This window comes from Thunnus thynnus, chromosome 3 (genome assembly GCF_963924715.1).
Source record: "Thunnus thynnus chromosome 3, fThuThy2.1, whole genome shotgun sequence".
NCBI classification, from domain to species: Eukaryota; Metazoa; Chordata; class Actinopteri; order Scombriformes; family Scombridae; genus Thunnus; species Thunnus thynnus.
This window is the reverse complement of record NC_089519.1, coordinates 9,152,204-9,175,016: the sequence shown is the minus strand read 5'-3', so window position 1 is coordinate 9,175,016 and position 22,813 is coordinate 9,152,204. Positions and strand designations below refer to the sequence as shown.

The following is a 22,813-nucleotide window of genomic DNA, read 5'->3' as shown; positions in this document are numbered from 1 at the left end:
ATCTCTTTCTGTGCATCTTGTTTGTTTGCATTTACCTGTGGTTTGTCCTTATTATATGTTTTCTCTGATGTACCTTGTTGTCCAGCAGGAGACTTTACTCGATGCTCAAGTTAAGCTTTCTTTTTGTTTCCTTTAATTTAATTTCTTCCTTTATGGTTGAAAGGACACCAGTTGTTAATGTCATGTGCTAATAGGTGCTGGTGATATTAAAAAAATCACACAAATAAAATTGACTTTCAAAAATATAAAAATCATAAGCTTTTGCAGCATAACATTTGACAGAGGAACTGTAAGGAAGTATGAAAAATGGGGTAAAGGAATGTAAAATCCATGTGACCTCTGATTGGTTGTTCCTCTCTGAACATACTTCTGATTAATCATGTGATCACTTGCTCTTAAACACTTAACTGCCAGTAGAAGTAAGCAGCTTGCTAAATGTGTCTTATTCTTTGCTTTTAGCAAACAACTTTTTTACTCCTAACTTTGCTCTTGAGAGCATTAATATGTGTAAATATGAGCCTGACCTACTAGCGCCACTATTTAGCTGTCTGTGGCTAGTTAGAGCAAAAAGAGTATTTCACCATGTTAATGTTGTGTGTTATTATTACCTGGAAACGGTGGAAGTCTGCGGGCTTGAAGTCATTTGGGGAGCATCCACACCAGTCGACGATGTGCTTGTACTGGCACTTACAGCCCAGTTTACGGTTCCAGTTGGTGATGCGCAGGTTGTTATCCACCATGCTCTCACAGTGGGCACTGTTTTCCAGCACTGTGTGGAAGAACGACTGGGGATTGAGAAACAGGAATGGATAGGGAGAGAGAGAGAGAGAGAGAAAGAGGGAGGGTGGGGGAGCGGAGACGGAGAGATGAAATTAGAAAATTGTATACCTTTTATTTTTTACACCATCCAATTCACGAGAGGAAATAGAGTAGCAGCGCAGAATGGAGATTCACAGTAGCTTATGATAAACATTCAATTTCCCCTCAGAGATCATTCAATTCTCATCCAATCCTTGTATACGGGTGGAAAGTCAGGCTTTACATCTTGCCATCACTTCATGATTTTTCTTTTTTTTTCCTTATACAGTGATGAAAAGAGAACAGTGTATACTGTCTCTATAAGCGATGCAGTGTGAGTACAAAGCAGTGCTTACTGTCAGTCAAAGGTTAAGCAACGCTTGAATGTGTGAAAACGATGTCTCTTTGTGTGTGTGTGTGTTACCTCGGCAGGCAGCAGAGTGTAGGCGTAGAAGCGCTTCATGTTGGTGACCAGATTGTCCTTGGAGTTGATGACATATTCTACGAACATGCGGTTGAGGAGGAACCAGTCGGACCCGCCGTCAACAGAGATGCCTTCTGGGATTTTACGGTCACCCAGCCTCCACATGTGGGTGTCGCACTCATAAAACAGACGATCCAGGCCTTGCTTACGGATAAACCTAGTAAACACACACAAAAGGTATGGTTATATCACTGTCTATTGAATACATTTAGATATACACAACAGTCAGGGCTCATTTTTTCAGTAAATTTATCAGTATTTATTGAGAAGTCTTTAAAAAAACAAACACAATCGTACAAAAATCCAGGTGGAAATCCGACTTCACAAAATACCATTTACATAAAAACAAGCACTCTGTGTTTCTTGTTTTCATACTTAGAGGGACTCTTCTGCATAATGAGCAGCTCATTTTAATTTTTTTTCTTTACTTTCTCTAAACAAGATTTTCCAAGCTGTGCTTGTCACAAGAGGACCTTGTTTACTGTAAATTTCAGTGAACATTGTCTTCTTGCAGTAGGAAACACATTGTGAATCCGTGTAATACAATCTGGGTAAAAAATCTGCTCAACAAAATCCATTTGGTAAAAAAAAATTGCTAAAAATTGAAAAGATGAGCTAATAAAAGACAAAAAAAGCCAGAGTACACATTGAAAATATGCTCTGCTAGATGTAGAGACAACAGCTTCAACAGCTGACTCAATCAGATGAAAACAGATGAATCTTTTTAAATAATATTCATCATTAGTTTAGTATTTAAAAAGTTATAATTCCTAACACTGCTTTCCTCTGCATTACAGCAGAATAGTCTTCTACCTTTTCCTTAAACGACTCGACAAATGTGTCGTTCGCACTTTTCACTACACACTTCTATCAGCGGCAACAAGAGTGACACCCCGCATACATAATGGATGGTGTTACTCTTGTGAACGTATCGAGTGTTAGATGGAGGGAGTCAAGTTCAGGTCAACCAGGTCAGACTGTTCCCTCTGTTCTCGGAGCGATTGTTGGTGTTTTGACCTTGTGGCTCATACACACGCGTGTACATAGATGACATTTTAGAAATATACTTGTGCGATTTTTATGACTCGTGTAAGTAAAAGAGCCCAAATATTTCAATACATTTCAGCCGTTCTAAACATATGTATATATAATAGTGTATTTACAAGATTATTATAGTTAAAACTGAATTAAATTAAGAACAAAACAGCTTCACTCTCATAAAACAGCACTGAATAAAATACTGTGGCTGCAAATACACAAAGGTACTGCTGAGTCATGCTGAGTCATGCACCCATGCAGGGAGTTTTTTTTTTTTTTTTTTTTGTGTGTGTGTGTTATTTTTCATGTGTTTTTGGATATTTTCGCCCAGTGTTGAGTGATGACTGGTTCGCCACCGGGGCGTGATGGGGCAGAAAACACAGGGCGGCAGGGTGGCGGCGGCAGCAGCAAAGACGGGTGTTCTGGCAGCGACCTCGCTAGCTCACCCCACCAAGAAGGTTAATTAATGAAGCCACAGATGGGAGCTAATTGTATTATGATTCAGTGACCACGCCGAGCTGGCAGGAGTGTGCCGTGTGTGTGTGCATAGGTGCTGCTGTGTGTGTGTGTGTGTGTTTGTGAGTTAGAGAGAGAAACAGAGAGAGCTAGCCAGAGAGCGAGAGCCCGGGGTGAGGTGTTGAGTGGGAGATTAAAATGAAGATTAAACATTTGCATCTTACCTGGCGTTGTCTCTTCCATGGGACTTGATGAAGTTCATGTCTCTGTATTTAGACAGGAAGGCCACCAGCTGGTTATTGGTCCTGAAACGGGGGGAAAAATTATTTACTTTTAACAGGAAATTGGCACATTATTATAGGTACAATATGATTTTTGCAGGAGAACTATCACCTGTTAACAGATGCTGTTTTGGTTATTTCACATGAGAGCTTTTCTGTACTTTGGCTCAGGTGGAAAAAGGTTTCAGGCGTCACGATTTAGCGAAATTTAAATAAAAATGAAATGACATCTGTAGAGATCACTGTCAATCAAATATAATCAAAGCACACCAACAGAGTCCTGATGGAGCAGCTTAGCTGAGCTTTTTTCAGTGTTACATTTTTAATAAACAATAACTAATGATCTTTCCAAACTTTCAACTGATTGTTTCTTATTTAGTCATGAATATTTAAAGATCCCCTCCAGGCATGTTTTAAGTGAAATATGAATTTGTGCCTGATAGGGTTTTCTCACAACAAAGTTTAATTAACTGATTAAAAATTCTTAAAATGTAATCAATTCTTTCTTCCTCACTGGAACATCCAGGATCTATGAATATGCATATACTTGGACAACTATTGGCTTCATGCTGGTAAGTATAGTATACGTTTTAAAGTCAGATTTAAGCAGGAATGTGAAAAAGAGCCAAACGGAGAAATACTTCCAATGTGAAAGTTCTCGGGGGCTTTAAGATCAATTAGAGACCTCAGCTGCTCTCAGTGTCAGTCCCTCAGTCCTTACAATCCATTAAAACTATTTAGGATTATACAAAAGATCGTGCCATCCATGAATTTGATGAATGACTTCATGCTGGTCTTACATTGTAGAGGAGTCTTCTCCCTCATACACAGGCCAGACAGGCTAAAAGCTTTGCTCTGCAGGCTACGCCCCAGTCAATGGCTCTAACATTTCATCTGTGGTGGAGCCTTTCATGATGGCTTGGCTTGCCTTTCTAAAAGAGCAGTGAGGCCCTGGTAAAAAGCTCAAGGATCAGTTGGGGGTGGGGAGGAGGGACAAGCGCATATTAATGTCATTTTCTCTTGAAGGAGCAATTTCACAGCCTGGGGGGCTTATCTTAGGAGGTCCTGAGCCATAAAGCCTAACTGATGATGTGCTGTACAGACACATGCAGGCGTCTCTGTCTCTACTTCCAGCACCCCCCAACACACACACACACACACACACACACACATGCATGCTGCTAGTATGCACACTGATAATACAATATACATGCAGAAAGATGCACAAATGCTCACACAGACATGCACACACACACACACAGAACAAGGGGAATTCATGTCAAGCTCCAGCTTTGCCACCTGAGTGGTCACCCTGTCCACTGGGTCTAGTTTGCTTACTGTCAGCCCTGTGGCTGCTCTGTCTCGCCGTGGTATTCACACGCACACATCAACACACACACACACACACACAGGCTTCTCTGCTTTCAAACCCCACCTGAAACCCCAAAATGTGCACCTTTTCAATATCAATTACACTTCATCGTTTTGCCGCAGCTTCACTTCTATGGTCTTACTGTTAAATTCATAACGTGCCCTTTTTATAACAAGGACTTAAATATATTATTCCAGCAGGGAATAGTTGAATGCTGTGGCTATAACACTCAATCAGATGAGGGATGGATCATGCATTCATTATCTCTGTCCTAGACAAAAAACAAAAAACAAAAAGTTTTGTAGCTTCAGTATAAAAATGCTGGTGAAGTTTAATGTGAAGTTTTTAGAATGAACTTTTTTTTTTAAATAATTTGATGGAGGCCTTTTTCACAGCAGGAAATGACAGCTATCACTTACAGAACAAAGGGTGACAAAGTGAAAGAGATTAGAAAATATGAAGTATACAACTATTACTATCATTGTCTCACAAAGCTCCAACTTCTTAAAAGCTGCAGTAAAGTCTATGAAAGGGGCTTTAAAGAAAAAAAAAAGAGGTGAAAGCAAGGAGACCGTGTAGATAAAAGCTGGGAAAGAGGGTTGTACTCTCTTGACAAAGCAAGCGTGTAACTCATCCTCTGGCCTTTTTGGACACACACACACACACACACACACACACACACACACACACACACACACACACACACACAAACACACACACACATAGTATATCTCCCCCTGGACACACAGCCCCTCTGCTGGTGTGAGGGGCTCTGGGTTTGCCTTTGAGAGCCATCCATGCGGCAGGACAGACATTATCAGGGAATTAGAGGGGAAATAATGCTTGTCTCCAGTCCCACTGATAACAACAGCAGTAGTCAGGGCAGTGCGGGGCAGGGGAGCCCCCTGCATTCCTGCCTGCACCAATGCGGTACGGTCACAACGGAGAGACTAGTGACCAAATATATTCTAACTTAAAGCTAAATCAAGGGAGGCCTTGTGCGGGTTATTTTTGTTGGACGGTATTATCTGAATAAACTGAATAGGATCAATATAAATAATGAGTTTTAGCTTGTAATCAACTGACAAAGGAATTGGAAGAATAACACATGTGCTTGCAGGGGTTTGCAGTCTGGCAAACGCTAGCCATCTGCTTACTCCAGGATGTTTTTCTGTGCTGCTGCACTACACCACAGTGTGCTGTAGTAAGTCCATACTGATAATGTAATGCTGATGTGTTTATTTCTGTGGGAGAATGTCTCTTTTCGCCTGATCCCCTTCCAAAGAGATCAGAAAGGATTGTCAGCTACAAAACAGCTGAATGATTTTCAGTTTCCTGCTTGAGGAAACTCAAGTAGCATGCATGCTCCCTCTAGCAGGGGCTCCAACCAAGGCCAAGCACATAAAAGGACCATACTTGCAAGTTCAACTTGGTCAAGCCGTGGTTACAAATGCACTTGCTGAGCAAAGATACAAGAGTGCAATTTACATATTTCCACATTGCATGGATCCAAAACATCAAGTTCCCTCTCGTTCCTCTTTCCTAACTGCTTATTCTCGCTCGCTTCTTTCTCCCTGTCATTTCTGTTTCTCGGCTCCCACTTTCGCTCCATCAGTCGTTTCGTTTCCCAACAGATGGGGCTTAAAACCTCCACTGTCAGCCCTTTTCTCAACAGCATCACCCTCATGCAAATGAGGATGCAAAAAGAGGCGAAGAAAACAGCGTCTCGGGCACATGCACACGCAAATACCTTTAATCATGCGCTGACGGACAGTCAGACAGCACAACAGGCGTACAGGCAGGATAAATATGCACACACATGTACAAAGACAGGTGCTTTGAAACACTGAGCTATGCAGACGGCAAGACATAAATTCAGACATGCACACACACTGGCGCAGAAACACAGACACACACCTGCACAGACGGCATGTCAGCAGCGTTCATCGATATGCTGAAGACAACTAAATACAACAAGACTGAACCTGTCTATGAACAAAATCCACATTTGCCCCCGCATCTTGGCTCCAGCTGTGGACACATCAGATCCAGCTTCCTTTTACCCAGTGGCCATTACAGCTTGTCTAAATTCAACTGGTGGACATCTGGCTGCGCAGAAGAGATAACTCTCTCCTTAATAGGAGGATTTTAATTGGCTGCTGCAGAGCTACATCAAAAACCCAGCAGACCCTGAACTCCCAGAAGGATCATAAACTCACATAAAAAAAAAAAGACTTGAGAAATTTCTCTGCCAATAGCCCAGTTCCATGACTTCATGTCCATTTCACGTAGACTTTGTGGCTTTTAATTACCTTTTACAGCCTCTTAAAAGGGATGTTTTTCGAGTGGAGAGATGACTTTCGGACATACAGTACACAACAGGCCTGGAAAGTCAATAGGTATTGACCCTGGGCAATTAAATTGTAATCAGTTCACCATGTAACCCATTCAATGGAGTGCAATCAAGGAAACAAGGACTTGGAAGAGAAGGTGTGAAGGAATAGTGTTGTGGAGGTTCTACTTCATTGATCTGTTTGGTTTGGAGTGACTCTTTATTTAAAGCTCACAGTTAACCACAGGCGCCCAGACCAGTGTGTATTGAATTTCCTCCATGTTGGCTGAGAGCCGTCTGTTATTGTTGTGCATGTCTGGTTCCTTCCTTCTTAAGGAGAAAACATTATCCTATGCACACATTTGTCACCTAAATTGGATGCCTTCCCCTAAATCTTACTTCATTTCCTTACAGGTCAATTCTTTTTTTTTTAAAGATATGTTTTTGGGCGATTTTTGCCTGAATTCAACAGTGGAGATCAGATAGGAAACAAGGGGGAGAGAGAGGGGTATGACACACGAAAAGGGTCCCCAGGCGGACTCGAGCCAGGGATGTTGCAGTTATGTAGCATGCACTGTAACCATTTGGCCACCATGGCGCTTCCTTACATGTCAATTCTTCCTCCACATACTCTTGTGATGAAAGAAGTCACCTGACTGCCCTCCCTGCAGGCCTGCCCCCCTCCCCTTTACTGAACTCCTCTATTACCTGATGGGGTAGTCGGCGGCACTGAGGTTAATGAAGAAATCCCAGTTCCAGTCCCTCATGGCCAGCAGGTCAGCCATACTGCGAAGATACATGGTCAGCAGACTGGCACCACCCCAGATGGTGGCCATGCGCCACGGTGTCACCCTCACATTGGGATACTGTGCAGCCAAGGCATGCACCTGCCTGTGCAGGTAGTTGGAGCGCTGAAACAAAAGAATTGATCAAACACTGATTAATGTCTCCATCGTGTTAATTGGTGGATCGACTGTGAAAATATCAGAGACAACAATGGAAGTAAGTCCAGCATCTTATTGTCTATCCCTGACAAAGTCTGATATTTTGTATTTTATAATATATCAGAGTGTTGTCAAGAAACCTAAACCTAACTATTATGTTTGACATCAAGTGATTTGCAAGTTAATGAAATCAGAAAAAAACCCAAAATGGGAATATTTTAACACAGCTTCCATTGATAAAACACTGGATTTAAAGGGCTTGCCACGTTTTTCAGTAAAGGTACCCAATGTTTTTATGAGTTGGTTCCAGTTTTGTTTGTTCTTGTGCATGCACAATATATGTGTAGGTGACACAATGATTTCACACTATTCCACTGAACCACAGGTGGCAGTAATGTACCAAAAAACTCAGCAATGCACCTACAAAGGCAGGAAAAAAGAAGAATGCAAGCAAGCAAACATGGTTGACAATGCAAAATGTTTAAAAATGGCTTTGAAAATGTTTTCTGATGAAGGAAAAGCATTCAACACCTTTGTTATGCCTCAAGGATACACACAATGTGTTATGGTGAGTAACACTGAATGTAGAGAGAAACTCCACAGGGCGCCTTTAATTACATCTTGTTTGTCAGCTCTCTGTGGCTCACCTGATCAACATGTATGTAGTAGTAGTGGGTGGTGTGGTAGATGGCTTTGAAGAGGCGTTGAAACTGGCGTGAGGCTCGTCCATGGACCACCAGGACAAACGCTATTCTCACTGGTTTTGATGGAAAGCTCTCAGCAGAGTCCTCATCCCACTGGACATTAGCATTGGCTTTACCTGTGCAGGTATAAAGACAACATCTATATTCATGTACTCATTCCAGTGAATATAAATCTTATATTAACTGCATTTAATTAATTTAATTAAATTCACACAATATTGCATGGATTCTTCATCAGTAATATATTCAGTGCTTATTTGCATGTTTGATTACAAAATCAAATCTGTTATTCATTTGATAAGCTATGAGAGGCTGCACAAACAGCGCTATTAGTCACTATACACTATATGATAGGGAGCTCCTATAATGCCTTCGAGGCAGAAAGAAAGCAAATGCAAAAGCATAATGAGCATACTTATTAATGATAATTAAATGATATTCTTTTATTAAACAATGAACTGAAATAGCTAAACAACAATGTTGCTAAGCAACACAGCAAGTAGCCATTTGAGGGGTGATTAGCATATTCATAATAACCGACTGCTAAGAATCAAATGAGAATTCACTGGGTATTTTACATTGTCTGAGTGTGACTCTGAACTGAGGAAGTACCTGTTTTATAATTACCAATCAAGATGCTTTCTTGGTGACAATATTTGACTTTAATACAACCATTATGCCTTAAACAACACTGATTGCAACAGGCAGAAACAGCTTGCTTTCCACTGTGTCATGAAAATACATCCGAATCAGGCGTTCTCGGGAGGCCAAATTGGTCAGGATTATGCACAGAGACAAAAAGCCACGCTATGGCTGACATATTAATAAATAACTGAATAAATAAGAACAAAAAAGTCACACAGCTACTTAAGCCCTGCTGTGGAGCAAAAAACAGAACCACAAAACCATGACTCACTCATCCATTTTCTCATGTGATTGAATTGGAACTATGACAATTTCAACCAGACGCTACACACAGTGCAAACACTATCCTCATTGAGACAGGAATCCTATAAGTGATTCCTCTGGGGCTTTCAGGGTGGAGCACAACTTGACAATGTACTATCATTCTTCTTAGGCACAGGCCCCAGAAGATGCCTTAGATTTCACACAAATGACGCGTGCCCGCAAACACCTCCCTGATCATGGCCTGCAAAGCCAATATCAAATTAAATAATTCCAATCATCTCTGGAGAGCCATTGGTAACCACACATAACTCCATTGTGTGATTTTGTACCACCCTTAACCGCTCAGAAGCAAACACTTGCACAGCAAACCAGTTCTGCACCGTGAGGTCCCCTAACGTTATCACATACATTGTTTGTTTTTAAATCTTCAGTTATTACAGGAAATGTGCACACGCAGCTTATGAGACATGTTTGTTCACACAACGTGCCTTAAGGAGATTAATGACTATAATTTGGTACTTCCTTTCCCAAGAGCCTGTCTCTGCTGAAGAGGTAGGGGAAGCTGAGGGAATACTGAAGTGGGGGCTGTTCATTCCCCTGAGGTTAGGTTTCTTAAAAAATGTCCCTCCCGGCTCCAGTCTACGTCTGGCCCTGAGGTCCTATAATTACTCAGATTTAAGGGTAAGTGACCAACTTGTCTTCTCTTTATGAATTGTTAGGGATGGGCTAAGAAGCCTTCATCCCTCCCATTTAACTAATCTCATTCATTCAAATTTAAGGGCAGGTGTCCAACATGGCTTTATTTAAAGGTTGACCACAAAGGTGAGGTTAATGACACGCTCCCTTGACTCCAATTGGCTGTGCCTCCTGTCAGTCACTCATACTTATTTCTGTGTGTGTGTGTGTGTGCGTGAGACAGCTCAGGGGGGAAATCTGCTGCGGGCTGTATCAGATTGAACGGTAATTGGTAGCCAGCTAAGAAGGTTCACTGGTTTGCTTTGCACACGGATAATTGGCCAGTCGCTTCACAAAGCACTTTGAGAGTGTGCGCTATACTAGCTAGCTGAACTAATGAGCACTGCTGTGTGTGTGTGTGCGAGCGAACTTAAATTTTACTGTCAGTTTTGTTGAGCATGTGTGTTTATCCGCAGAAGAGCTTCATGTGTAGTATTTTTTTGAGCAGACTGTGCACCTGTAGAGACCGCAGGCCCTGTCGCAAAGAAAAAACAGAAGCCCTCCTTTTGAACTCATCACTCTTCATCATCCCTCCCATCGCCATCAGTCTTTTAAACTGCCTCTCCCTCATCTGCTATCACCCCTCTCTCTTCCTCTATCATCTTGTGTAACTTCGGGCTCTTACCCACCCTCCATCTCAACTGCTCATATGAGAGGTTAGAACAAGAGCTGAGCCATATCCCAAAGGGCTTGTACCAAATCGCATTAGAAAATGTCTCAGGGATGGTGTCTGTTCCTTGAAACCATCCACAAAGCCAGGTTTGCAGACATATAAATCACTGTTTGATTTGTATGAATGCGATACCAAATCTCATTTCCTCATAGTAGGAAATGTGTGTGACCTTTTTTTAAACCTGCAATAACAGATTTTTTGGCCACTTGGGGGCAGCAGAAACAAGTTGTGACACAACGCTGACATGTTGTCATTTTTCAAGTTGATATGGCGAGCAACGGAGCAACATTAGCATTCGTTTAGAGTCATGTGTCTGGTGAATATTCACTCTCCTTTACCGCTGGTTTAGCCTCCGCCAACTCCTAAATATCTGGCTCTTTAGCTGTTACATGCTTTACTATGTTCTAGTTGCTAACTTTTCTGTTTGTTGTTTAGTGCTGGGCATGTAGTGTACAGTCAGTTTTTTAGAGCTTTTTCTGTGGCTGAAACCGATGCTATGAGACTGGTGAGAGTGAACCAAAACACTAGATGTGGGCCAGAAAACCCAAACAATGAGCTAAAAGATGCTAGCTCTATAAAGCTGGGGGAACTTTAGAGTTGTTCAAAAATTTTGATTATTGCTGCTTTAAATATGATTTATATACAAGAATTTTTCAGTACAAGGCCATTAGGTTAATGCCATGTGGTGTTCAAGGTCACTCACTGCCAGCTAGAACCCCTGCTGGAGCTTCACAAGCTGGCCAAATCATACTTAGCCAAGTTAGCATATGGGAGGCAAAGAAATTGAACATGTTCCTCCTGTATTCAATGATGCTAATGCCAGAGCTAACACAATTGCTAATCTAGCGAAGGCCTCAAGGACAGAATACCGATCAAATCAAATTGGACAACTTTCAGCTAACAAGGTTAGGACTTGAATTAGGATGGGGAGCAGAGGAGGGAAGAGAGAGAGAGTGATAGAGAGAGAGAGAGGGAGCGAGACAGAGAGAGAGAACACATTGGCAGGCAGCAGGCAGGCAGACGGAGAGTAAGAAAGAAAAGTGATTTAATTTAGCTGTCGTGTTGTTACAGCCCAGCCACCAGGGGAAAGCCCTTTTCAATTTCTTTGTCTCTTTTTATCAAACTGTCAGTTTGAGTGGGATGTTGAGTTGCTGTTGAGATGACAGGAGCTTAGGCACAGACAAACGATACTGCTTCTCTTGGGAAGGGGAATGTACAAAAGTTGCTAAGTCACTGTGCCTCCTTGAGTTCTAATAACATGAGCGAGGGCCGGGAAGGTATCTGACTAGAACAGGCAGGATGTATAATAGCTTTCTCCTCCTCCCCTGCTGTCCATGCTGCATTCAGTCCACTCCCATGTGTTTTAAATGCATGTGTGTGTGTGTGTGTATATGCGCTGTTCACTTAAACACGGTTGCTGATGCGTGCTGCTCACCGATGGCGGCAGCCACAACAGATTTTGTTTACAAAATCCACAACCAGACTGCAGATGCCCATAAATTCTTAGAAGAGGAAAAAAGAAGTGCACACGTGTGTGTTTGTTTGCGTCTGTTTGAGGAGGAAAAGGAGAACCGGTGTTCTGTGGCCAGTTTGACAAAACAAATGAAAATTGGAAACCAATTGGAGAGAATACAAGCAGCATCCCCATTTTCTCCAACAATTTACTTCACCAATTACACATCAGCAAAAAAAGGCATTTCTTGGCTTTGACAATAACTGAAATTACAAGAACAGGAAATATTTTACCATCTGCTAAAGCCTGACTGGTCAGACTTGGTCTGACTGGCCTTTGTACTTAACTTTGCGGATATTACTTTTCTTTTCCTGTAAAAAAAAAAAGAAAAAAAAGCTTGAACAGCGGAGAGCAGAAGGAAATAATGTGGAGAAAATAAATGTCACTAAACTAAAGTAAGGACACTGACAACCTGTCAGCATTATTTATAGGTTGTTTTGTACTAATAGAAGAGTAATCTCAAGCAAAAATCATGATTATAAACCACATGATTTTGAAGTTATTTGTGAAGATGAACAAATGTTTAAAGAACACTGCACTCCTCACCAGTGCTTTCACATACAGTACCATACTGCATACTGTACCACATGGGCATACATACAGCGTTTGGTAAGGGAGGACTCAGGACTCAGTGTGATACAACCTCTATCCCAGGGTTCCTTCATCCACTGAGCAAAGACCAAACAGTCCAAATCTGCTTTTCTACCATACATAAGTGTGATAAAACTAAAAAACTAAACTAAACTAAAAAAACTAAAAACAGCGAGATACGACAGCATCTATGTGGCATCAAGCATCGTATAAAAACATTAACAATAACACAACCATTTGGAGCCTACTCAACAATCTTAATTCATGCTGGGAAGCTTGATAGATATCGACCCATTCAGTGAGACCGTGTTTGCGTAGAATACAAAGTGACTGCACTGACTCCACAGATAACAATTTGTATTAACCAAAATCAAATAATCAATCAAATTAATTATAATCACGGACTCACCCTCAAGGGGGCAGTAGCGAGTGACCTTCTCAGGCATTAATTGGCCCTCCTTGTGCCTGCAGTACACCTCTGCGATCTGTTGCCGGCACTCCTTGCTCTTGGCTCTGGACAGAGCAGAAATGGCTTCCTTCCCACTGATCTCGCACTTAGGTGGCTGGTCGTAGGTCACCTCCAGCGGCGCTGCAGTGGCCTGCTTCCGGTGGGGGTGCTGATGTCTGTGCTGTGACTGGGCCTGCTGGACCTGCTGTGAGGCACGATAGTGCTGCTGCGGCCCTCCTGCGACACCCTGACCACCTACGTAGGAGGCGTTGTTGCTGACCGCCAGCGGCTGGTGCCCTACAGGCAGCACTTCGTTCGAGCTGCGGCCCAGACTCGGGGAGCTGTCCCGCCATGTTTGCTGCTGGGCGTGGGCCTTCTCCTGCAGGTGCTCCCGCTGCTGCTTGCTGCTGGTGGCCCCTACAGACTGCCGGTGTGGCTGCGAGCGTGCACCAAAGTTACTATTGTCTATGTTCTCAAAGTCTTTTGGTACGGAGTTCTCGTTGTTGCTGTCCACTCTGTTTTTCTCCTTCGGACGATGGGAGTAATAACCATCCTGCAGGAAAGAGTAGAAAAAGGAGGAGAAAGACAAGGGAAGTGTTGGGTGAATGGGGGGGATGAGGAAAGAGGAGGAGGAGGGGCACAAACAAGAAAAACAAGATCAGAATTGAGTGAGCGCGGTGCATATCAAATGTCGGATTAACAATCAATGTGGCATGTATGAGTGGGCAGCGCTGCATTGAACCATGAGGCATGAAATGAAGTAGCAAGGTATTGAGTGTGAGGACTACAAGGTGCAACCTAACTGTAGGTGATGCAGGGCTGAAGACTCTGCCGCTCCGTGCCATCATCAGATTAGCCCCGGTTTCAATTAAATTCTCCCTCAAATGGGCCCAGCTCTCCGTAAACAGATTACCAAAAGGGGATAAAGGGCCAGAATATGACTGTGAGTCTGTGTGGGTGTTTGTGTTTATGCGTGTGTGTGCATGCATGTGCACAATTCCTTTTTCACTGGAGCCACATGAGAATGTGAAGAAATTGTAGTAGTGTGGCGTGTGACTGGAGAGGCTGCACTTGACAGGCCTGTGTGTCTGCGTATGTGAGATAATGCGTGCGTGTGTGTGTTAGAATGTACAATTTCCCTATCTTTCCGGCAGAATAGGCCGAAAGCGAAGGAGGGGCACAGGGGAGCGTAGAAAGAGGAAAAAGGGTAATGAGTGAAAGTGGGGAGCGCGAGGCGAAGGAGCGCTGACACAAGGCATGAGTTCTGCTCCCAGAAAGCGCCGGCTTGTTCCAGAGAGATGTGCCGCGATGCATCACACGGAAAACTAAGAAAGCTGCCTGGCTACCACACCGCTGTTGCACACCTTGCTAGACGCTACACAAGAGAGAGACAGAAGGGAATCGGTGGCGGGTGGGAGGGGTTCAGTACGACAAACACCAGTGAAGGAAAGATAGAGCTCATAACAACAGGGATCCCTGATGTATTTCTCCATTTACAAGACACAGGAAAAAAAAAGGACAGAAAAGGGGCGGGGTGGGAGAGGACTAAGTGCAATATAAGGTGTTGTGAGACAGAATGGAAGCAGGAGAGGTGAGAGATGCAAGGGAAGATGCTATTGTGAGCCAGCCGCTCAGCATGGAAATGTCTTTCCACCCCTAAAGCCAGACCTGTTATCAGCCCATCAACCTTCTCTCTCTGCAAACACCTTGTACTGGCACAATTACAAAGGTGGCTGGATGACACACTTTCACACTCAGCGAGACAGGAGCGGGGTGATATTATGGAAGTGAGACAACAAGAAACAAAAAAACTGGATGAAAAACAGAGGGAGAACAATATTCTCATTGTCAGCTCCTTTTTAAACTGCTTCCTTGGCAGGGTCTGATTCTCACAACAATGGATACCTTTAAGCTTTCTGCCTCTCCTCTCCTCCTCTCCTCACCCATCCTCTCCTTTCTTTCCTTCTTCACTCATTTCTCTTTCCCCTCCATTTTCTTCCCTTCACACATCCCTCTGCTCAGCTGCTTTCACCTCTCCTCCCTTCTGCTTCACATCTCACTCCCGTTCTCCCATCACCTGTTCCCCATTTCACGTCTCTCTCGCACCTCCTTTTCTCTCTGCCCTCTTTTTCTTAGCTTTCACCTCCCCTCCGACCTGTCGTAACCTCTCCCTTCCCCTCACTTCCTTGTCCGTCTCTACGTTCCTCATCCTGCCATCCTGCCAGTTTAAACAGACCATGTTGTCTGAATGGCATAACCTGCTAATCCTGCGTGTAACAGCTGCTTAGGCCAGTGATCACCTAAAAAGAAATCCCCTACTTGCGGAGTTTCAAAGGGAATGCTTTAGGAGGCTAATCCATGCAGTGCTAGTCACTGGATGTTTGCAGAGGTAAAATGAGTCTGTGTGCATTCACGATTAAGTGTGTACAGTGTATGCTTCCTGTAGATTTTTTTTCACAAAAGTGTGCACTTGTGTATGTGTATGTGTATGTGTGTGTGTGTGTGTGTGTGTGTGTTTTTAAGGGAGGGAGAGAGCAAATAAAGTGGAGACAGCATGTGTTTGCCCTGGAGAAACGGATACTCCCGCTTTGAGTCCCACTGCGAGAGACATGAGGAGATGGGGGACATGGTTAAATTGGAAAAAAGCCCAAGTGAGCAAACGATAAAAACAACAGTCCCTCAACTCATCTTGATGGAACAAATCGACTTTGCTTACAGCAGGTAGATACCGGATGTTAGCTGAAAAAAAGCTAACATATCACTGAATTCATGCTATCCTATAAATACAAAATCTTAAAAGTATTCTAAGCTCTGCTTTACTTAAATAGCCCCATTTCCACAGCAATTGAGGCTCAGCAGAGGCATGTCTGTCTGTACTGCGTATGGCAGAGAACAGATTGCTGCAGGGCTGCAACGAATGACTATTTCCATTATCAATTCATCTGTTTAGTCTATAAAAGATCAGAAAACTGTAAAAAAAAAAATGTTGATCACAAGCCTGATCCGATACTTATATTTATATAGCAGCAGATTTCTTTCTAAATTCAGCACATTTTACTTTTTCATGAGCTACTTGATCCAAATAATAAACTATAACATTGATCTTATTATTGATATAGTATGTTTTGACATTTAACTTGGAGCTACGTGGTTTTACTAGAGAAGAGCTTTCACTCTATTGGAGTTGTTGGAACCACAAAATCCAGTTCACTCACTCAGGTAGTCAATTCACAATAGTACAGCAGTATTACAGAGTGGACTTTTTCCCTCGTAAATGTTTTGTGCACTGTTACTCATTGCCAAAAAGAAAAAGGGAGGAAATACGACAGATTTGCTAAGCCATTATTTAGCATTTAACCAATAGAATTTAGTATTTTGTCAATCTGTGTCCAGAATTTAAAGTCACTCGCACCTATTCACACAAATAATGTCCCACATTTCTGCTGTTACTGCAGATACATAAAGGAGAGCAAAGCCACAACACTACAGCAGGCTGAGGTGGATAAAACACAGCACAGTAAAGACAGGATTAGTATTTAATTCTGCCTATTTTACTTAGATATGTCCAACCAGATAGAAGACTGACAGAAGCAGCCAATCCTCACACAAGGAGCTGCAACCAGCAAATACATGACAATTTTACTTCATAAATGACAATTTTACGACTTCTAAGTTGTCCTGGTTTTAATTTTATGTTGATCGACTGACAGATTAAGCAACTAATTGTTTCATCATGAGATTACTGTGACACTGCTTCTTTGAAAGCAGCCTAGCCAGCTAGCTGTAATTATTTTGTTTGGGGGAAGAAAAAAGCAAAAAGCATCACAAAGATGTTGACTCGTTGCAAATTAATTGACATGGATAAGAGTCAGACGAGGTTAGCCTCATGTGGCCCTGAAGTGGAAATGAGTAGTGAGCACTGAGGAGATTCCTCTGGATAAACAATCTTCACACTGTGCTCCCTTCTCTCTCCTTCTCTCCCTCCTCCTGTGAGCAAAGGACTTCAGTGGCTGTGTTGCTCTTTAATCTCAGTGACTGGGCTCTAAGCAGGAAGCGGTGGGGCACAGAATTAATAGTGGTGGCGGCCATTGGAGATAGGGCTGCGTTGGACTGCAGATGGGGCTGGGAGCTAGGGGCAGCTATCGATTGTTACCGGGGATATGTTTTCTACTCCCTGGGAGTGTCGAGGAGGCCAAGCCAGGATTGCCTGGCATGTGGTGTGCCTGCTTGCATGCACACACACACACACACACACATAAACTGCCCTCCCTGAGCTCTGCTGAGGAGTGAGGAAAAAGCAGAGGGGGTAAACGTTAATATCATCCATCACTGGTAGGTACACTTAGAGAGCGGCCTGTGGGGCTGGGAGTTTCAGCACCCCCTCCGGGAATGGTTTAGTCCATTTCTCAATACAGAGCTGGCCCTTTCCACTTTCCCTCATTTCCTCTGCCACAGGGGGAAATATTTCACCTGTCCCTTTTCTCTCTCTCTCTCCCTTTCTCTCCATTTCCCCCCAATCTCCTGTGCGGCAAAGAGAAAAGCACATATCTCTCTCTCAGCACCTGTCCGGCTTCGACCCCCCCCCCCACTCCTTCCCGGCCCACGTATCATCCCTCTCGCTCTAGGAAGGAAAGCAGTTCATCTGCTCCGCCCCCTCCCCACCTCCCTAATGCCATCATTTACTGTTGCAGTCCCATGGTAGATGTGAGGGAGAGCAAGGTAGCAGCACATATCAGTTTCACCCCACCCTCCCAGCCCGCTTCCTTTAAAAGACATCATTCCTATGGGGCTGAACCGAGATAAGCTACTGCGTGTGCCAGCAGTATGTGCTCTGTCAACACAAGCCGGTGTATGTAAAGCTATGCAGACATTATCGCCGCGTACATAAACATATAGTGAAGTTTACTAAGAAATACACTCCATCATCTACAGCCTATTAGTGAGTAGGTGGGTGTTGAGTCACCTCAGCAGCATACAGGCCAGCTTCTGCTCCGACCTGCCTGCCATGTGGCTAACAAGCTCAGATTAATTACCTGGACTGAATCCCTGTGATTCTCCGAGCAAGATGTGGCGTCTGGCATGACACAGGAGAATGATACACTGACAGACTTAGTTCACAGCTGCTCCAGCACCTCAGGACACCTCGTGAAGAAATGGGCCCGGGTGGAGAGGGAGATGACCTAAATGCTTAGTGACTTCGTAGAAGTCTTACTTATCGTAGCTTATCATCTGTAGAGTTGGGGGTGAGGGCAGCTGCTCTTTTCTGCTTTCCTAGATTCACAGTTTAGGTGTCAAAGTCTTATCGAGAAAGTATGGTAAAGTGGGCTGAGGTGACTGTAGTTGCAATCATGCTGGAAAGAACGTAAAGAAGTACAAAGATGAGTCACGGAGAGACATTTTATGATGCTTCAGTCAAATGTATTTCATAGGAGATACTGTGGGTGGGTGCAGTATCTAGTATTTTGTTGTATCCTGGCTTCTAGTTATGAATATTCCACATGTTTCTGCTACCTTTCCTTTTCTTTTGCTCCCTTTGGTCAATCCCTTCAATCCCTCTCTCTCTCTTCTAGAAGCTAAAACTGGAGGAATGCTGGTCACATGTAATGTAAGTGTGTGTGTGTGTGTGTGTGTGTGTGTGTGTCTGTGTGTGTGTGTGTGTGTGTGTGTGCGTAAATGTACGATTAGCGGCAGCTCTGAATGAACAGTCTGGGTTTGGTATGCACAGAAGCCTCTTGTTGTGTGCCCTGCGACAAGCCCCGGAGCGAAAGTAGAGAAAAGGGAGTGTGTCTGTGTGTGTCTGTGTGTGTGAGTGTGCAACTGTGTTACAAATACCTATAAGAGACAGAAAGTGAGAACCTCTGAAAAACTACTGAACAGCTTTCAGTTTGGGAAATTAAATTTGGAGAAAGGAGTTTTTAAGAACCTCGCTTCGCCTCCGGGAATCCTATTAAACAGACAAATGATTGCAATCTGTTACTTCTGGTTGAAACAGCTAAGAAAAGATCAAAGTCTTCCAGAGACAGTGAGCCAGGGGTTGAGAGCTGTGGGCATTCACTTCGAACAGAGGGCAGAGGTGAATTCGCAAACTGCTGTTGAATTTACTCTTCTTTCTCCTGGATATTCTTGTATTATAATTATATTGCTTCACTGCCTATATTTACATGCATAGCTTTCTACTGGGCAAGAAGACAAAAAAACGCAGACCGTAGCTAGAGACACAAGGAAGAGAGGAGTTCCTCAATTAAAAAATACTTTTAAACACATCCAGGCTCTACATAAAAACTAAAGAGAAAATAACTGTGGGGGATTCTCTGAGGAGTTAAATGGACTGCATTTATATAGCGCTTTTCTAGTCTACCGACCATTCAGAGCACATTCACCTATTCACGCACATTCACACACTGATGGCAGAAGCAGAACCATCTTATCAGGAGTGATATAGCGTTTTTTTTATCCAAAGCGCTTTTACAATGTTTCTAATGCTCACCCATTCACACACACACACACACAGCCACCAGGAGCAATTTGGGGTTCAGTATCTTGCCCAAAGACACTTCAACATGCGGACTAGAAGAGCCAGGGATTGAACCACCGACCTTCTTCTTGACGGACAACCCGCCCTTCCTCCTGAGCCAAAGCCGCCCCTAAGAGTTCTCGCAAAGCCACAGTGGAATTAAATAAATACTTTTGCTGCCCTCACAATGTGCTTGCATTCCACTGCAATACTTTTGTGATCTCTCACAATAGTTCTTCCCAGAGCACTGCTTGTTTGTACATACAGTACTGTAATGCTCAGCCCCCTCAAAGCATCGATGTTCTTTGATGGCCCGTTGATATATGAAGCCCACACCGGTGCAGTCTTGCTGAAATTTCAGAAGGATATTACAGATATGATATTAAAGGCTCTGCACACTCGTGGTAAGCCCACATGGCTGATTTTAATCATTTTGGCTGATTAGACCTCTTCTCAGGACTGTATGGGTGTGTACAGATTATGCTTGATTGATATTTCCCTCAATTTCTTGTTAGCATTGTTGCAACTGTTTGGGCAGGACTAATAATCTTTATTTAGAGAGAACATTTGAAAGTTAAAAAGTGCTTCACAAAAAAGGTCCAAATGTCAGATGCCAGGTTTCTTCAAATGGGAAACTTTTAGTAACAGAAGACATTACCAGGATCATAATAAAATAGTTAAAAACAATCCCGGTTATTAATTAATTCAAGTAAAAAAAAAACCTCAATTGATTACTTGATAAAAGTATCTTTTAAGAATAGATTTAAAAAATGATACTTACTCAGCCAGCCTTAATTCCTTATCATTAAATGTCATATTTACAGGCCAATGTCAAAGTGCCTATTTCTCACTTGAACATGTTAACACGTAGCTAACTTTAAACCCAGATTAACATAACCCTGGATTATCTATGTATGTTTAATAGTCTGTTGATGGTAAACACCAGTAAACATAAGTGAAGCTGTCCAGCTTGCTATGTTGCTAACAGGACATTTTGACATGTGACAGGAAGAAAAACACAGATGTAGATAATAAATTTAATGATGGCTGAATTCCATTTAGCTGCTTGAGTTTCAGAGTCCTGGTATTGCACATGCTGTCTCGCTGTCACTGTCATGGCTTACTGAGACACTTAAATATAACAGAGCTGTAATTAATGTCATTATTAACACCTGTGCTTTTCATACTATAACAAGTCTGCTGTGAAAAAGGTCTGTTACAATTCATGTTCATCAGCTAATTTTCCTTCTTTTCCATGTCTACATTAATTAGACTGAAATATACATCTTGTTTGATTGAAAGCCATTAAGTGAATGTGCATTTCATGGTGTGAAGTTTGTACATTTTAAAATAAGGCCGAAGTCTGACTTCATTTTTGGCTAAAGCTAATGTTAGTGATACACTTAACTCTGTTCTCACACACACTTTGGACTGTGAGCAATGTAAATGCCCTGTCGTTAGGAGGGTGATAGCATCTGTCAGCATGTTAAACATGATGATTTGCTGTAGCTGTTGCTGAATTGTATCTTAGGTTTTCTGTGAGGAAACCAAAATCTATTACCAGAGAATGCAAAAGTGTTGTGAGGGAACTGAAAACTATTGCAAGACGATGTGAAAGTATCACTAAAACACAATAAAAGTTTGGTTTAGGGATAATAAAATAAGGTTTTTGGGAAATTCCTTTCCTCTCCATGCAGTTTGAGGAATGTTACAGCTGTTCATGGCATCCAGTGTGCTAATGCTAATACTTCATGTACTACGATCATACATTAGTATTCTCTGCTGAGTCTTGACCATTAAATTCATTACTCCTGGTTGTTTTGAGGATAGTAAATCTTGGAATTTAAGCTAATTCATCTATTGCAATTATTATAAGCCACTTTGGATAAGAGCATCAGATAAATGCTTGAAATGTAAATGTTTCACTTATTGGTCATAATTTAATAGATTCTGCTCACTTGTGGAAATTAAATGATATAAATGCAAGAGTGGAAAAATAAGAAAATACTATAAATGTGTTGATATCAAAATGATTCTCTTCTGGAACTTTCCCCTAAATTGGATTATGGAGAAATAGATTTAAGAGATGACCTCAAATAACCTCAAAGATTTATTCCGAGTGTGTACCAACAACAAGGAAACTCACACTGAGAACAATATTAGAGCTAAAACCCCTAAAGCATGTGGCAAAAGTGAAGCCGGCCTGCCTGAGTCTCACGAGGTTTGGTTTGCCTTCTCCCCTTAAAAATCTTTACTTAGCATCCCAGCAGCTTACATAGATGGATTACTTACCACACACACACACACACACACACACGCACACACACACACCTGCGTCTACAGACTCACTTGCCCTCTGTTTGTAATACACAAAAGCATACTGTGCACACACAAAAGTCTGCACGCTCACACACACAGTCACTTGTGAGACTTTAGGTTTAGTGAAAGTCACATTTATCCTGGGGCCTGTGTGGTGTTTGTGTGTGTCTGTGTAAGAGTGTATGTGTGTGATTGTGGAGTAATATACACTCACCAGCCAATTCATTAGGTACACTTGTGCAATCTAATGCAATCCAATACAACAGCTCTGCCATATATTCCCCACTTACGAAGCTTATACATTTTCAGTTTTTGTTGACAGCGTCAGTAAGGTGATAATTCTACTTTATGTTTATTACTGAGGCCATAGTGGGTGGTGGTGTACTAGAGTGCATTATATTGAATGGTGTTCCTACTATTTTGTCCACTCCATCAACATATATAAGGGGGGGAAAATATTGGGAACACTTTAAAAGTGCAAAATGGTGTTTGAAATCTGAATTTACTGCTCACTATTGAGTGTCTATTATATTGGGAGTAGAGAATGAGTGAATGGGGGAGTGATTTCCACCACAACTGTAGAGTTGCCTTACAGTGGAAACATTCCTGCCTCAGTGATCAATCACTAACATTCACTCTATGGAATTTAATTAAAAAATCCTCTCACACTGGGAGCCATGAATAAATAATTAAATGTAAAAT

At 42.4% G+C, this 22,813-nt stretch overlaps 1 protein-coding gene across 1 annotated transcript in view; it reads right to left on the bottom strand.

Annotated features, from left to right (window-relative positions):
* Positions 1-22,813, bottom strand: part of xylt1 (xylosyltransferase I) — a 79,558-nt gene that overhangs the window by 22,865 nt on the left and 33,880 nt on the right. Inside the window, exons 2-7 of the mRNA XM_067583953.1 lie at positions 13,240-13,831; positions 8,353-8,525; positions 7,470-7,672; positions 3,001-3,081; positions 1,223-1,439; positions 609-785 (exon numbers count right to left, since the gene is read on the bottom strand). Coding sequence (XP_067440054.1) covers positions 609-785; positions 1,223-1,439; positions 3,001-3,081; positions 7,470-7,672; positions 8,353-8,525; positions 13,240-13,831 — 1,443 coding nt within the window. The remainder of the gene's footprint in view (positions 1-608; positions 786-1,222; positions 1,440-3,000; positions 3,082-7,469; positions 7,673-8,352; positions 8,526-13,239; positions 13,832-22,813) is intronic.